The sequence below is a fragment of the Pseudopipra pipra genome, chromosome 1, assembly GCF_036250125.1.
Source record: "Pseudopipra pipra isolate bDixPip1 chromosome 1, bDixPip1.hap1, whole genome shotgun sequence".
NCBI lineage: Eukaryota > Metazoa > Chordata > Aves > Passeriformes > Pipridae > Pseudopipra > Pseudopipra pipra.
In genome coordinates, this window is record NC_087549.1 from 94,626,971 (window position 1) to 94,644,926 (window position 17,956).

Genomic DNA, 17,956 nt, shown 5'->3' on the forward strand with positions numbered 1-17,956 from the left:
AGAGACTTTCATCACTAAAATCTAGCAGTGTTTTCTGAACAAGAAATATAGACTAACAGACAATCAATGACAGCCTGGCAATTGACACTTGATATAGTGGCTGATTACATTACAAAGACACTTTTTCAGACAACAAAAACAAACAACTTCTTGAACCAGAAGATGCTTTTGCACAGAGGTTTTTACAGCATCCTGGAGATGGTGTGGTTCCTGCCTAATAACAGCCACTCTCAGACACTACCAGTATACATGGGCAACAGCAACATCAGGGTGTTGTCCTTCCCATCTTTGCCATTATAGTCAAAATACGTCTTTTAAAACTCTGCTCACGTGTATTACACTATATTTGTGTACTACCTTCACTCTGCCCTATTGTTAACACTTATATTACACATAAAGGTATACGAGAGACCAGCCACAGAGTAACTGCATTATAAACTTACAATGGCTGCTTTATAAAAGCCAACCAGTTTAACAAAAGCTGATAGGAAGCAGTATAATGACTTCTGGAATAGAGATCAGACAGATAAAATATTAAGACTCCAGAGGATTTTGAGAGCAGTTATCAATGTAATCCTCATGACACTCAGCATTCACAGTAGACGTCAAGTTTTCAGTTGCTCCCATTTCCATGTGGGCACCAGAACACAGAATAACTCGGCACATGGCATGTGAAGCAACTTTAGCAACCTCACCTATGGGAACAAAATGCATAGGCATTCAAGAGTTACCAAAAGACCTCTTGGTTCAAACATTTTTCCTCACAGGCACCAGAGACAAGAGTACAGCAGAGAGATAAACTCATCTGACATTGCCTAATCCACTCAAGCACAAGTAACTCATGCACGTGGCAGCCACAGCTCAGCCCAGCCCCTGGCTGGCTGTCCCACTGGGAGCAGAGCACTCTTGAAAGTCTTCCCTTGACAGGGGTGCTCAGCATGACGTCTCCTCTTGAAAAAACTGAACTTCTTCGAATGACTCTGAACAGTTTCCCCTCACCTGCCCTTGACTTTGAATTATACTTCCCTTGAGAAACTAAATTTTAAAAATTAACCCAAGCTCCTAGGTACTGATCTTCATAGGTGGTATAATTTAAAACAACACAGCCGTCTAGCGGTAGTAGTAGCTGCTGCTGCAAATAAAATACTCTCTGTTGCAAACATTTGCTGTCCAACACTTGCCACTTCTAGAAAAGGGTGGGTTTGATATTTTGCTGTTTCATTTGGGTCTAAATTAAGGCTTTTTGCCTCTAAACCATGGAGACACAGTGCATCTGCAAAGCTTATTTAGAAACAACCAGGCCTAAAGAGCAAGCAAGTTTTTTACCGAACACTGGAAACACAAACATGATGAATGGAGGCAGTCTCTGAGTGAAGATGGGTCACTGAAATATTTCTAATTCCTCTTGCCTATTCCTCTTTGCTTAGCATCCCTTCACAGGCAAATATTTGCTGCCTCATACGAGATCCCCATTGTTGCCACATCTTCAATCATTTCTCTATGCACATTTCAGATTACATAGCTCCCAAATATTCCTGGTATAGTGATATTCAAATTCACCAGCATCATCAAGAATGAAAAAGAGAATTAACAATTCCTAGGCCATATATTTTCAGGGTAAGATAGAACAAAAGCACCTAGATTTATGATCTTGATTGTCAAGAAAGCATCTTCTGTATTTCTGGCTCAAGGGACAAGAACAAATCTATATACAAAGATGGTGATAGCAGAATATGACAAATTACCACAATTAATCATTTTTGCTAGCTAGAACATTCTGAACAAAGCATTGAGAAATACAGCAATATCTGATAAACAAGTAGCCAAGCACTGATTTCTGGACAATAGCAAAAGACAAATTACCTCAGATAAAACTGGAATGCAGCAGCTGGCAGTATCTGCCTAGAGTCTGACAGATACTTTCATTCATAAACCATGCTCTGTGTCAGAAGTTTCGAAAAACTAAAATACTCTTTATAATATACCCTCCTAGCCCTAGAACAGCACTACAGAACTGAACTGACCTCTGCCTTGTTGCCCCATTCCTCTCCAGTATAACTGGCCACTTAAAGGCACCTTCTGAATGGCAGAAACAATTCCTTGAGAAAACTCGAAGCCAGAAGAAGGGCAGATAGCTATTAGATATTAGTCCTCCCTGTGGATCTGTGTCAACTGAAGATTTTCCAGAAGTAGGAGCGTTATGGGCCTTGCTCTCCAGATGAAGGTGAGCCAGTCATTAGGAAGGTAAGGACAGGCAACTGTGTCAATTATGTCACTACAGCAGAACTATTCAGGCCACAGTTTTCCACAGCACGTGAAACAGAAGAACAGCCTCTGGAATCTTGCCATCACCATTAAGCAAATACAGACAGATATCTGCAACTCAGTGAACAAGAGACTCATACCAATTGCTGTATTTTGCTATAAGGGAAATGTGTTTCACGGAAGCTGCAATTTCTCTGATTCAGCGCAGGTTCCCAGAAGCTAAATAAGCTGTGTTCATCAAACCAGCTGATAAAATCACTTCAACTCTCACTAAGAGACAAGCCTGTAAACTCTATGGCAACCACCACCTACAGAAGTTCTTGGCAGGATTTTTTCCTCACCGTGCTTACTACTATCCATTGCAAACCTGTAGGATAGCAGGATAAGGAAAGCACTAGACTTGGGTTCCCCCTCCACAGGGGAAAAAACCCCAAACAAGTTAACAGCATCTACAGCTTGAGGTACAATATTGAACTTGCTCTCCATGCCATGACCAGTTAAAGCCCTCAGAATAAACACAGTCCACGCTTTGTGAAAGTTGAGTACTGAGGAAAGATTTACACTTGGAAATTCCTTTATACAAGAGCAGATCAAATCCTGAGTCCCACCATGACCTATATGTCCTGGTATTCTAAAACATCTTTGCATTGATGTTACCTTTTTAAGGCTAAACAGGACATTTACACTCTTCTGTTCAATGCCTCTCGTAACCAAACTCAGCTGCAATTCAAGAACAGCTCTGATCTCAGGCTGAGTTTACAGCTTTCTTAGTGCACTAAAAGCGCACTAAAAGCAACTTATCATATTATCAATGGTTAACCTTCAGGGTCCTTAATTTGGAGTTCACAGATCATTTTTTGCATTACTGCAAATGTTCCCATTGCTAAAATACTAATTTGTCTTGGTTAGCTGAGTATATAGTTTCTGTATAGTTTCAGGAAACAAAACTGTACTGGGCCAACACAGGTATTTCATGTTCCTTTTATTTATTGCTTTTGTCAGTAGGTAAATAACCAAAAGAAGCTTTGTGAACATAGGGAGGACAGATTACGTAGATTAATTGCTTTTTCTACAGAAGACATCTTCCTGATCTGAGATAAAGCCGCATTCAGTCATAACTCCAGTACTTTAGGTAAATCTGGTGTTAATCTTACTGGACAATCAATCACAGAATCTCTTTTAAAATTGATACTCCATCTGGCCTTTCACTCATTTCTCACTTTGATATATTTTCCCGGTTTTTCATAAATAATTGTCAGTTTAATACTTGCTAACTGCTGTGGGCTGGGGTATGCTAATGCTACTCACTGAATAGCACACTGCTGAGGAACTAGCTCTGCTCAGATTGGAGGAACCGCTTTTGGAATTACTCATTGCCTGGTACAGGAAAGGCATAACAGTTTTGGATGGACAGGATGAAATCCACTGAAACCAGCACTTCTTCCTCCAAATGTAATCCCTTACTTGCTCTTTTTTTTAATAGCTATTTTTATGATTCCTAGTTTGCAATTACCCAAACTTACTGTTGTCATCAAATGCAGGGTCTTTTCAAAGGAGCTCACGCTATTAATGAAACCATTACTCACACCTTCTTCTTCATATCCTATAGAGATTTAAGCACTTTAAAAATATCTTGGTTTTTTCCTTTGGCTAATACTACCCCACTTTGCTTTAATGCCCTTCCACTTTTTCTGCATGCAGCAATACTCTATTTTCGTGCATTATTTCAGTACAGCACTTGGATACGACTCTTTAGCACTCTTGCCCTTCACATTCTCATTATTTTTTCAGAGGAATTACATATTGGATACACTGCAGCATCTCCAGCTCTTAGTGCCTTGTCATGCTCTCTAAGTAGCTTCCTTAACGCCCCAAACTTGCTTTCTTGAGATGTTTTCCCACTGAACCACCAGCCTGTTGCTATCAGGACAGACCCCAGACGCTCGGCTCTGAGCCTCACCCTGTTTCTCTGTGGAGTCCCCCTGGGTCTCCCGCTAAGCGATCCATTTCCCCAACCCCCCCAGATCTCAGCGCCTTGCCCTTGGCAGGGCACTTTCTGTCGTGCCTATCCACTCGACTGGGCAAATGGCGTTGAGTCCCTGCTGTCTTCGATGCCGATTAAAAGGGGGTGGTGGCGGGGGGCGATCAGCCGCCTCTGCCCCCTACACGCAGGGAGGACACTCCGGTGACCTTGGCGTGCACCTGCGGGCCTGCCCGGCCCGGGGGGCGGCCCCGGCAGAGGGACCCGAATCCCGGCAGCCGAGGCGCGGCGGGGCCGCTCGGGGCAGGCGCCTGAGGCGGGGGCGGCGGGCGAGCGGGGCCCGGCGCCGGTCCGCGCCCGGCGGCGGCGGCGGCTCAGTGCGCAGGCACGGCGCGGGAGCGAGCGGCGCTCCGGGCCCTACATAATACGTGGTGTCTGGGGCCGCCGCGGCGCAGAGCGGAGATGGGACCGGGGCGGGAGGGCCGCAGCTAGCGCCGCCGTCAAGGGGGCTCGCCGGCCGAGGGCAGCGGCAGGAGGGACAGGTAAAACCGCGGCGCCGGCCCGCTCGGCAAACTTGGGGACTCGGCAGTTCGGCGGGCGCGGCGGGGGCTCCTGTGACTGCCGGCGCGGAGCATCCCGCGGAGGGCAGCGGGCGTGCGGCGGCGGACGGGGGGGTACAGCGGAGCCCCCGCTTTGCCTCCCGGCTCGGAGGGATGCGGCTCTCCCGGGGGAGGCTGCTGCCCCGCTGCCCCCGGCGCTGCGGGGCAGGGGCAGGGGCAGCCGGGCCGGGCCTCCCTCTGTCCCCGGGCCACCGCCGGCCGGGAGCACCACGGGCGCCGAGAGCTTCTCTGGGATACGGGCGCTGCGGAATTCTCCCGCTCCGACCCAGAAGCGGGAGAAGGAGAGCATCCCGCTCCGGCCCCTGGTGGCTGCGGAGCGGGCGGTGCCGCCCCGCCGGGGAACAGGAGAAGGCGCTGCTGGCCCGCCCCCCCCCCCCCCTCCGCCGTGCATGGCAGGGGTGCTGAAGTCGCCCCAGAGGGCAGCCGGGCACCCTGTCCGTGCTCAGAGGAGCGGCAGCAGGTGCCCATTTCCATGGCATGCCCGTGGCAGCGCCACATCCCCTGCGAGCGCAGGGCGCCGGGCGGGAGCCGCGGCGGCGGGAGGGCACTAGGGCAGGAGCAGCCTGGGAAAGCGCCGGGAGATGGAGTGATAGGGAGCTCAGAAGGCATCAGAAAGGCCACCTCGGATACTACTGTAAAAGACAGGTTATTTATTGCAGTGTTCACCCTTCGCAGGGATCTCGCTTTCTGTAGGTAAGGACTTCAAACGTGGTCCTCCGAACAGAAGGGTCAAAGTATCTAAATCTGAAGAAAGGAGAAGGGAGCTTCACCCATGCCAACCATCAGCATTTGTGGCTTGCATTCGGTGGCTGTGTGATGTCACAGAGCAATGGCACATCCTTATTTCCTTTTGTTCTGCTTTTCAAATGCCAGTTCCTTACATTTGTTTTTTTTAAAATGTGTTCGACCCTTCCATAAGAAAGCAAAGTAGTCGGAAAATTTGTTGGGTAATTTTTCATAGGGCTAGCTCATCTTTTAATCTGTCTGTTCACCAATCCAGTCACATCTCCCCAGATTAGCAGAGAATAGTAAATCTCAAAGTAAACAGGACAGCTTTCGCCATGGAAACAAAAGTTGCTAGGGGATGGATTGCTACTACGCAGTGCTCTGAAGCTGTGATCCTACATCCCACACGTTCCTAAGCACCTTGGGTTTAGGCACTGAAAAACTTAACGACTAAACAAACCACTTCCTGCAGCCTGGATGCATGTTCTCAGCTCATGCATAACAGAGATATGGGTAACAGTGACGCTTTTTTCAGCAAAAGTTTCCCAGTATTTCAGCTTTTAGTTTCTCAGCCATGAAGGCAAGACATGCAAATACACATCAACACTCCAGAGATCATAGCTGCTGCAGTATTTTTGTTGTCCAATGTAAATTGATGCTGAGACAAAAGTTTCCTTCTTATTTGTGGAGAACTGTTTTCTCCCACCATACTCTGACTGTTTCAGTTCCATTGCCCCATCTATAAGTAGCAAGAACAACAGTATGTTTACATAGCAGCTGAAAGAGGAGACCATCTTAGGCCAAATTACTAGGATGGTTCATACAGGGCTGAGCACTCTTCCTCTTCCTCCTCTTCCTCTTCTTTCTCTTCTCTCTAAAGGACAAGATATTTTGCAAAAGTTAGGAGGTTGCTTATAAGTGAAAGAGTCAACATGAAGAAAACGTTCAGTAGGACTAATATTATGCAGTGCTTGAAAGGAATTAATGGTGCTGGCAGTCTTTTTTTTTTCCCCCTTCCATTTTAAAAGGTCATACTACTTGTGCTATCACAACTCTTTCAAGCAAAAGATAATTCTTTTGTTTTCTATTCCACCTCCCAGCTCTTATTTATCATTTTGCTCATATGGCTGACCAAAACCACCTATTAGCCTTTTAGATTGCTAAAGAAAAAGAATCTATGTGTCATGTAAGTGATTCCAGGCTGTGTGGCCCTTACAGGCAATTCTTTATCAAGCTGTTTGAAACACTGCATCCTCCTTTTTATCGCTTGACTAAACCTACAGACAGTGCAGTGAATGCAAGATAATGTTTATACAGCTTTCTGTCATGTCACATTGAGTTTTCTTAAATAAATTACAATAAAGTTGCTGGTTCAGACTCGGTGATGTGCTTCACCTGCTTTCTGAATGCTGCTGGAGTAATACAAGCAAGATTTGGCAGGCCACATTATCTGGTCGTGTTAATTCTGGTTCATCCCTGTGTTGACCTGACAGAGTCACTTACCTGGGGAAAATATCTCTCATTCTGCTCATTATGTGCTGCTAAATATGTTTACCTGAATGGCTTAAGTTGGCAAGGAGTTAAGCATAATTTATTTAAGGAGGTACAGTTGATGTGAGAATAAAGATCTAAGTAAGGACACAAGAGAATGAGTCTCTGCAGACCTTTGGTTGACCTCTTTACTTTAGTCTCTTTCTGATGTGGGAGATGGATTCCTTGCTTATAGCCAAAAGACAGGTGGAGGGATATGGATGTAAAGTGATTTTATCCTTGAGGTATAGGTGGTGTGACCCTGTGTGTGAGAGCTGGGGCAGCTATGGTAAACTACACCACTTTTTCCTCTTCTCCTTTCCCCATAAGGTATTTTTATGAGGTGGGCAGAACTCTGGTTTTATGACAACTCTTCAGTGCTTGTACTGTGGAAGATGGCAGCTAGCTGTTGAAGAAACGATGGCAGTGAGAAAAGAGGACTACTTTTGCTCTCTGTTTGGGTAGGGGATAAACAGCAGAAGGAGGTACTCCTGAGGGAAACAAAAAGAGTTCTTTCACAAAAGAACAAACAGGCTCCAAAAGTAGAATATATTGCAGCTCTTCCCCACGAGAGTTCAGATTATATACTTATATACATATCACAATATTTTTTTTGTACCTCAAAAAGTAAGTGTTCAAAGCCTCATAGCATTGTAAAAAAGCACAACTGTCCTGGTTTCAACTGGCATAGAGTTCATTTTTTTTCTCAGTAGCCAGTACAGTGTTTATGTTTTGGACTCAGTGTGAGAATAGCATTATAACACACTGATGTTTTGGTTGTTGCTTAGGGCTTACTGTAAGCCAAGGACTTTTTCAGTGTATCATCCTCTGTCAGGAGAGGTGACATGAGCTGGCCAAGTATAGACACTGAGGGAGTTACCTGGAAGGGGACAATGGCAGTTTGGGGATGAGATTTGGCATCAGTCAGCAGGTGGTGAGAAGCGGTATCATACATCACTTGTTTTTCTTGGGGTTTATCTCTCCTTTTTTATTTACTATTATTATTATTATATTTCTACTTGGTTTCAATTATTAAACTGTTCTTATCTCAACCTGCAAGCTTTACTTTTTATTCTATTCCCTGTTTTACCACAATGGGGGTGGGGGCTGGAAGTGAGCTAGTGGCTGTGAGGTGCTGAACTGCCAGCTGGGTTTAAGCCATGACAGAAATTAATGTTTTTCAGTATATTAACTGTAGTTGGAAACATAAGTGTTAGCTACGTACAACTTGACATAGGATGGCCCGGAGGCCAGGCTCTCCCTGCTCACCTGGTGAGCAGCTCTTGCTGCCCGGGAGTTTCCTGCTGTCTCAAGGTCTCTGCCTGTTTTTCTGCCTTGCTTGGGAACGCCAGCAGCTTGAGCACTCTCTGAAGGACGCTGTAAGCAGAGAGCAAGCCCATCCACAGAGTTGGAGAGTGATTCTTTGATTCCCTAAGGCTTTACAGTGGCTGAGGTGGAAAAGGGAAACCTATGGGGGATATAGAGTCAGTTTTGGGTTCAAAAAAGGGACTCTTGACAGAAGGTGTGCCTGGCATTACTTCTGTTGTTCTGCAAAGGTCAGTCACCAGCAATGTTCCCTCTGGCCCCTGGCAGGTCCCCCGGGAACCTCCCTCCACTGGGTCATGACTTCTGTGGGCGCCTTCAAACCTCAACACAAGTTGTAGGAGAGCTATTTGCAATTATAAGATGTTGGGATTATGAAATTCCAGACTAAATTCATATTAGATATAAAAAATAAATAAACCCCCAAGATAACTGGTTTCTATAAAGAGGAAAAAGCAAATCCCTCCTTATTCCTGAGCCAAGAATGCAAACAGATTTCAAAAGGCTGGAAATTCACTGTTTATACCAGCAGTGGCTTTAGAGCCAGCCAAGAGCTTCATTCAGGCTGTTGCGAGACACTGGGTTGTTATATTAATTATTGGCTCAGACCAACTCAAGTGTGTGGGGGTGGGGAAGAAGGGACAGGTCAAGTTTCACAAAGATGAGGTGGTGCCCTGCTCCGGTGAATTTTTGGAGCCTTGTATATTTTTAAAATAAAACCCCTTTGATGAGCTCAGGGCCTGGGGTTCCCATCAATATTTTCTAGATTGTCCTTAATTTGAATGTACCACTGTTTGGTTTTTTTGCATACCCAGGTATTTCATACCCAGCAAGATCACCCTTTCTCAAAGGGCAAAGATCTGAAGGGCTGCAAAGTTGGGAGGTCCTAGCTGCCATGACCACATCAAAGCTTCCTCCCTCTAGGTGAAATTGCTGTGGCAAGCTGATGTACTGCTTGAAGCTCATATAAATTCAGCCATGACATTCAGATGCAAGTTCTGATTAACAGTTCCCTTTGGACTAAGGCTTTTTGAACTTGTTTAAAAAGAAGTCGGTCAGCTTAAGAAACGCTGACCTATTGCTCAAGTTGTTTTTAGGGGCTAGTATTATTTCATTGAATTCAGTAGCATCACCCCCGTGCAGGCAAGTTCAGGCCTTAGACTTGCATAGTTAAATACAGATTTTTTGTGCTAGGAGAACTTCCATGAAGTGGAAAGAGTAGGGAACTTTGTTGGTAGTTTTTGTAGCAGGCAGAATTCTGATTTTATTGAACTCAGCAGGAGCTTGGACATTGACTTCTTCAAGGAAGCAGTACTTTGCCATAAGTTTAATCATGGAATCAGTCGGGTTGGAAGGGACCTCTGAGATCATCAAGTCCAACCCTTGATCCAACACCACCGTGGTTACTAGACCATGGCACTAAGGGCCACATCCAGTCTCATCTTAAAAACCTCCAGGGATCGTGAATCCACCACTTCCCTGGGCAGCCCGTTCCAATGCCTGATTACCCTCTCTCTAAAGAATTTCTTCCTTATATCTAGCCTAAACCTCCCCTGGCAGAGCTTAAGACTGTGCCCCCTTGTCTTACTGATAGCTACCTGGGAGAAGAGACCAACCCCCACCGGGCTACAACCTCCTTTCAGGGAGCTGTAGAGAATGATGAGGTCTCCCCTGAGCCTCCTCTTCTCCAGGCTAAACAACCCCAGCTCCCTCAGCCTTTCCTCATAGGACCTGTGCTCGAGTCCCTTCACCAGCCTCGTTGCTCTTCTCTGGACCTGCTCCAGCACCTCAGTATCCTTCCTGAACTGAGGGGCCCAGAACTGGACACAGTATTTGAGGTGTGGCCTCACCAGCACTGAGTACAGGGGAAGAATCAGTTCTCTGGTCCTGCAGACCACACTGTTCCTGACCCAGGCCAGGATGCCATTGGCCTTCTTGGCCACCTGGGCACACTGCTGGCTCATGTTCAGCTTCCTGTCAATCCAAACTCCCAGGTCCCTTTCTGTCTGCCTGCTCTCCAGCCACTCTGTCCCCAGCCTGTAGTGCTGCATGGAGTTGTTGTGGCCAAAGTGCAGGACCCAGCACTTGGCCTAATATTTCCATATCATTCTTCATTGAGCAGATTGGTGCTGCTGTGGGATTCCATTTTTTTATTTTTAACTATCCATATTTAAGTACAAGTTCTATACTGTTTTAATCTGTCTAGGAATTATTTTGCCTCTGTTTCCAATGGCTGTGAATGGTATGGCAATGCTTAGTCCTGCACTTCAGAAGCTCAGGAAAAGAAACGTGAAAAAAAATCGTGTTACCCAGCAGTTTGTAAAGTTCCTAAGGTTGCAAACTCTGTTTAAACAATAGAAGCAGTCTGGATGAGACACAACACGAGTCCTTGAGAGATGCTGGATTTTGTTACCTGGCATATTCTGCTTTTTTTGATCTCCATGGAAACACAGTAGCACACTAGTGCAAAAGATGGGGAGTGAGCACCCTGTATATGGGAGGGAATGTTCCCTGCAGCACCTTTAGTCTTTCTGTGCCAAGACACTGAGTTCGTTGCGTTTGCTTAAGCTGAGTCATTGTATGCAACTCCACACAGCTCATTTCTTCGTTTGGAAAAAAATTGAAGGAAAGGTCTCTCCTGCACTGGCTTTTTTTCATGTCATCTGGAGAGTTTGCAGCCATTTTTGCTCTCCTGCCACACTGATAATGACCTGCTTTGCATGACATCTCTCATTGTAGGTAGGAAGGATGAGCTCCTATGCTGACATCTGCGGGTCCAAGCATGCGCAGGGCAGCACCGAGGGAGGATACCAACGCTATGGAGTTCGGTCCTACCTGCATCAGTTTTATGAGGACTGCACAGCTTCAATTTGGGAGTATGAGGATGATTTTCAGATTCAGAGATCGCCTAGCAGGTGGAGCTCTGTATTCTGGAAGGTACTACCTGTTGCTTTTTAGTGGAGAGAGAAACTCCCATTTCCAGACTTACTCTGTGTAACTAATGGTATTCATCCAGAAAGGCCTTTTGTTGCTCAGTTTACCCGAGACAACCAAATAACTGTGTCTGAAAGCAGGGCACTCTTACCAAGATATATCAGCTTCCAAGGCAGTTCTGGGGGCTTTGGATCCTCTAGTTTATCTGTCATGATGTCATTGAAACATCAGTGTCTTGTCTTGGAACCCCACATATATCTTAAACTACACTAAGAGTGTAGTTTACCTCTGCTCTGCACCCACAATAGTCCTGCCAGATTATTGGGAATAGGACTGGTAGGTTAAGAGCAGTAACTCAAGGTCTGTGTGACCAAGGGATCAAGAAAACCAAAAGATCTCCATTAAGATCAGGGAACTCGACAGGGCTGAAGAACAGCAGAGTTTGGAAGGCATCTGTGAGGCCATGCAGTCCCTCCCCTCCCCCAGGGACATTCTGTGTAAACCAAATTTTGCATTTTCACTTGAAATATGCTGGAATTACTCTGTGATCTGTTCATGGCCATAGCAACTTCCTTCTAATCTCTGCAAAGGAGTGACAGTTCATGAACTAAAAGCAAGTAGTGGATATGACACAGACTGTCAGCGGGTACTCATCTGTTGTGCTAACCACCACCTAAAGTTAAAGAAATAATCCCTTATACAAAACTGTGGTTAAATTGTGATCCTCTCTGTGATGGGGCCTTTCAACACTAAGTGCTATTAGACATATATTCTATTGTTTCCAGAAATGTCAATAATTATATAAATACAAAGTGTAAAAAGACAGTTTTTCATATATTCTAGTTCTAGTAGGGCCTCATATGACCTAAGAGAAAAATACCAGCCTTCTCCTAGAAGAGAGAACTAAATCTGCAAGATACAGCAAAAGCTAAATGCCTCCTAGGAGCACTTACCAAGTGAAAATTGGAAAGACATATTAACTGGGGTTTTGTTTGTTTCTTTGTTTTCCAGGTCGGACTCATCTCTGGGACGGCTTTTATGCTGATAGGTGTAACGGTTCTTGTAGTGGGTTTCCTTGTGCCACCGAAAATCGAAGCTCTTGGGAAAGATGATTTTGTTGTTGTGGATACCCATGCCATTCAGTTTAATGGGTCCCTTGATATATGTAAGTTGGCAGGAGCAATCTTGTTTTGTGTTGGAGGGTCCACCGTGGCAGCATGTCTGCTGATGTCTGCTTTTGCTAAAAGTTACTCCAAAGAAGAGAAGTACCTCCAGCAAAGATTTAAAGAGAGAATAGCTGATATAAAAGCCCAGGCAAACCCAGTCACAAAAGCGCCAGCACCAGGAGAATCAAAGATACCTGTCACTTTGTCCAGAGTTCAAAATGTCCAACCTTTATCTGAAACCTGACCCTTTCCTTATGTTTTGTTTCTCACTTGTAGATGACTTTAACTGGAAAATACCAGCCTTGTTGGCATCAGTGCTAGTCAATGACAACACCCAGTGCTCTGCTATAAAAACGTGCAGCTAATGGGGAAGCTGCTAAAGTAAAAATTTAGGATTGGGAAAAAGAAAATTATATGATTAGACCTGTGACCAATGTATCAGTATATTTGAATGTTTTAGTCTGTGTGGAACCAGTAAGTTCTTGCAACAATGATTAGGTGTTTGGCTTATCAGATTGCTTCCCTGGAAAACCTAGGGTGCATTTACGACAACTGTACCAGGAACACCGTACATCCCACTATTAAAGTTTAGATGAGTTGGCTTTTTGTTTAATTTTCTTCTTGCTTTTAAAATACTGTTTAATATTAGTTTTCCTGCCTGGTTCTGCTGTCTGGGAAGCCAAGATTCTGCCCTTGTAATTTGCACTTGTCCTCCTGTCACATGCTACATACAGTCTGTATCAAAGTAATACTGCACAGGTAAAACATACTCACATAGTGAGTGCTCTTAATTTGATCCTGGCACATGTCACTTCCCAGCAATGTTACTTTCTAGGAAAGGCAAGTTGTATTTGATCCTGAGTTGCAATTAACCTGTGCTAAGGTGCCACTTTTGTCTTAGTCATTGCTGTATTAAGAAAAACTACAAAATAAAGAGAAGGAATTCATATGGGAGGAGGAACATCATACTTGTATGTCTTTGGCTTGATATTGTTTCTTTCATCATATTGTATTATGTTTGAGGCTCATACAAAATGTTTTAGTTTTGGCTGGGTGTGGGTTAATAAATGTGGTTTGTAATAAATGCCCAGGCCCTGTATTCTGTCAGTACGTTGATGTCATATTAGATGACCTTAACTTACATGTCTAAAGACATTTTGAAATGCTGTTTATATTTTTATAGAGGATAGAAAAACTTATGCTTAATCAGATACATTTGTGTAAATGCTTACCTAAAGACTTGTCATTTCATGGAAGACCCCTAATTATTTTCCCACCCAGGGCAATTATTTCACTGTCTTAATCTATGGATTTAAATTAAACTATATAAAGAAAGATGTGACATTTGTACTCTCTGACAATATGTGCCACCTTATAGTTCTGTCTATTTTTTGAATGGATTGAATAAAATTCTAGGCGTGAGCCAACCATGGATTTTGTGAAAAGTCTCTTTCTAGTCAAATAGGTTTCTCTATAAATTTAATAACTCAGTTTGAAAGGAGAAATCAGCAGTTGAAACTCACTGGTCTCTTAATGCAGTCTGTGTTTTCAGCTTTCAGAGGTGAGGAAGCCACTTTGGTGCTAAATAAAACAGATTCTGGCACAATAATGGCAGGTATGTGTTAACAGCTGTGCTCTTTCCCTTGCTGATAAGACATTTTGTGGTCTGTGACACTCAGTTCATACTTACAACTTCAGTAGATCAGATCAGACGTGGTTGGAAGTTTCCGCTGAAGCTGCAATAACTATTATGGCTGACAACAGCATTGGAAGTAAAATTTTCTTCTGCAAAGAAGGTGCCTGTCTTGGCAATGCAATTGCAGTGTCCAAGCACTAATACTGAAAAGATGGACAGTTGAGAGCTCATCACTTGCATGTGATCACAGAGAATGAAACAAAGTAGGTTTAAAGGCATCTGGCAATTCACCAGCACCCATACATTAGAAATGCAGATGCACATTGCACCCAGTGCTTAAAAATAAGATTGTAATCTCAGGGGAGAAACAGATGAAGCAGTGCTAAAGAGAAGATGAGAAGAGTAGCAAAATGAGGAGCTGTGTATTATTTATAAAGAAAGCCATCAAGAACAGGGGTGAGGGGTAGTGATTACTTACAAGGCATGTGGCAGGACTGGGACAGGCTGTCACTACTGCTGTTTGTTAGTTATTCCAGGTAGAGAGTCCTCAGCACTTCCTGTTCAGGTTGCAAGGAATTTTGTTTACTGCCATTAGCTTTCACTGCTGTCAGGCTATCAGTGTGTGGGCAGCAGAGTCAAGCTATCCTAACCTTTTCAATGTAGAGTTTTTAATTAAAATTTGTGCATAGAGGCACCGTGACAATTTAAGTTTCAAAATTAAGTTCACCAAAGGAGATGAGAGCGAGGGCTCCTGTAGGTCTTACTAAATCCCTTATCTCCACCTGCCTTTTGTTAACACTGTACTGGAAGTTTGACTGAAAATCCAACTGGGAAAGAAAGCAGAGGCTGAGCTTGTTTACCCAAACTACCTATATGGGTATATAGTTCTCCTTAAAACACATCCCTCATGCAGATACAGACATGCAAGTGTTGCTAAATTTTTGTCCAGAGGACAACTGACCAAACAGGAAATTGATAACCTGATTCAAGCATCAGGCTCTGGGTCACACTGCACGTTTCCCTGGCAGAACTGAACATGCTTTGACAGTACAACAGAGGATGAGTCATGGAATGGCATTACCCAGGTGTTAAGGAAAAAGAACTGCCCTTGAGGATTTTACTGAAGCTTGCTAGGATAGGAAATGCACTTGGGATTTATCAGCAGCAACAAAGCTGATAATGTTGTCATAGCTAATGTTGCTGCACACGTTTCATCTCATTAAACCCTTGTTTCGGTTGCTTAGAGCTTTTCTGGAATTGAGACCTCCAGAGGCTGCAATCCTTCACAGCAGAGAATCAGTGCTACACAGGGCTTTTGTAGAAATACTGAGCAGAAAATTACTCTGTTGCTAATAAGAAACATTTTCAAGATCCATTTTCGTGTAATGTCTTAACACCTTCATCCTTTGGTGCAGGAACTGAAGCATCAGCAAAAAGCAGTGGAAATGTACTTTCTGCTGTTCTCATGGAAAATGCCTGTGATACGGCCTCCAGCTGGGGAGCAGTGAGTGGCAGCTAGGCTCCCTGGGAAACTTCTAGTTAGGCTGAGGGCAATCTATCCCTGAACATATCATTTTCCTACCATATATCTTTTTCACTTTTCTCATCCCCACCAAATTGCAGTGCATACTTCACTCTAGGACTGCCTCGGAATTCCCCTCCAAGCACTGACTGCCATCATCTTTCCAAAGGGCACATTATGGAGACCCTAATGCAAATAAAATATGGCTTAAGCAGCCAAATTATTTTTCCAGCCCTCTGGCCTCCCTACTCCAGAGGCTTCTTTCAGTTTCTTCCTGCTCACCTTATTTCTTACTCCTCTTCTAGCCTCATTTGGCTTAAAACTACAAAATAAACCTCCTAGCCCAACACTATTTTCTCTGCAATTGTGAAAGAAATAACATTTTTCAGTCTGAGTGGTAATCACTGGCTTCGTTTTGGTTAATACAGGTTCTCCTGACAGTTAGCTCTGCTTCTCTAGCACACTGTGCAGAAAAGGCTTCTCTTTAGCATCTATTCTGTCCTACTCTCTCCAGGCTGTCTTGATCCCTTTATTTTCCATTTTTTTCCCAAGGCACAGTGAATCACAGGCAAAAGGCAGAGACAGAAAAATGATCCTCCTCCTGAGCTGCCTGTAAGGAGATTTAATTCTCAGTTTCTGCTACAGCCTCAGCCTGCCATTTCCAAGTATGAGATTTTTAATCATGAGCAAGTGCAAGCATCAGGTCTTCATGAAAGCAGTGGCAGCAACATCAGAGTGGGGAGTCTGCAGCATCCTGAGCAGTGGCCAGCAGAGAGAGAGGTTTGGCAGGGGGAGAGTGGCAGCAGAACCTGCACCCTGGGGAGACTGCTCAGCCCCCAAGGACATGAAATGCAAAGAAGACAGCAAAAGACTGCAAGTACCTTAGGTGGATGCGCTTTGCCAGCAGCTTTCTACAAAAGGGCTGGAAACAGAACAATTTTGGTAAAATAAAGGAATTAGCAGTTGGCCTTATTCAGCACTCACCGGTTGTCCTGCCATTACACAGCAGGCTACGCCTTCAGCTCACTGCATGACAGGGGTGGAGAGATACTACAATGCTTCAAGAGCAGGCTTTGGAGGCACAGCCTCATTCCTTCCTCATCCTACCACTTCCACAGCTGAGAGCAGCAACATCGCTGCAGAGCATTACCCTGCACCAGTCACTGGGAGTTAATGCCCATGCACCTCCTAGAGAAATGATGTTTGAGTTTTGCCAGTTCATCCCCATGGCACAGTTTGTCTGGGAAGAACATCAGCAAATGGGAAGATACATGTAGTCTCCTCCTATTTCCAATATTTAGAGACCGGGTGTGATCTTTCTGGAGCTTTCTTGTCTCTGGGCAAACAATCCATCCACGCCCTCATTTTTCTTCAGCTCTTATCTGGACGTGTGGCAGACCACACAGTGCGCGTTTCCTGCATCAGTACGCTTGATGCACATTAAGCAGGGCAAAGCTCAGTTTTGCTGTCAGATAATTTACAGAGGTATTGGTATGAAAATAATCTCTGCATATTGACAGTAGGTGAGGCAAATACTTCTAACAGCCCTTCAGAGAAAAGAGCCAGCATCAAATAACTTCTTTTACTGTTTTTTTCCTAATCATTTGCAGCTGTTTTTTGAAGGCCCCCTTTTTCCATAATTTACCATTCACAGACTTTTGCAAATAAAGATGGCAAATCAGTTTTAAACACTGCTAATAAGCTAGTCAATTTAACACTAATTATAGTGTTAGTAACTGGTACTAGTTATGCTTCTCCAGCAATTTTACTCTCAAGACTCATGGTTTCAGGCCATTTCCTAGCTAAAGGCACCTTCAGTCTGAGGGTAGAAGGATGTGTTGCTCAGTGGGTGAGAGGCCTTTCTGGAATGTCATTATTTCCCTGCCTCTGCTCACCTAATGACTTCAGCATCTGCTGCCCTTTCCCTCCCTACCTGCTTCAGGAACCTCGAGCCCTGACAATTCCTTCCTAAGCCTCCTGAGCAGCAGGGGTGAGGTGAGAGGGACTCCTGCCACAGGCACATCTTGGAGGGGGTGCAAAATCTGCCTGTCTGAAATGGCAGCACAGGGGAGGCAGGTCGGCAGCACAGGCAGGAGGGAGATGAAGAGGGAGAGAGGTGAACAGGAAGGAATTCTTAGGGCAGAGGTGGCAAAATGCAGCATTTCAAGCATCAGTTCAGTCATCTGTCAATGAATATCAGAAGAGAGAGTCAGTGAATATTGAAAGCACAGAAAAACTTGCTGCAAGTCTAAA

At 44.5% G+C, this 17,956-nt stretch overlaps 1 protein-coding gene across 1 annotated transcript; it reads left to right on the plus strand.

Moving 5' to 3' along the window:
- The first annotated feature begins 4,578 nt into the window (after positions 1–4,578).
- On the plus strand, positions 4,579–13,979 carry NRSN1 (neurensin 1). The gene is made up of 3 exons (XM_064666091.1): positions 4,579–4,788; positions 11,185–11,382; positions 12,391–13,979. Exons 2-3 carry the CDS (start codon positions 11,194–11,196, stop codon positions 12,787–12,789), a joined length of 588 nt encoding a protein of 195 aa, XP_064522161.1. The 5' UTR covers positions 4,579–4,788; positions 11,185–11,193; the 3' UTR covers positions 12,790–13,979.
- Positions 13,980–17,956: the final 3,977 nt, after the last annotated feature.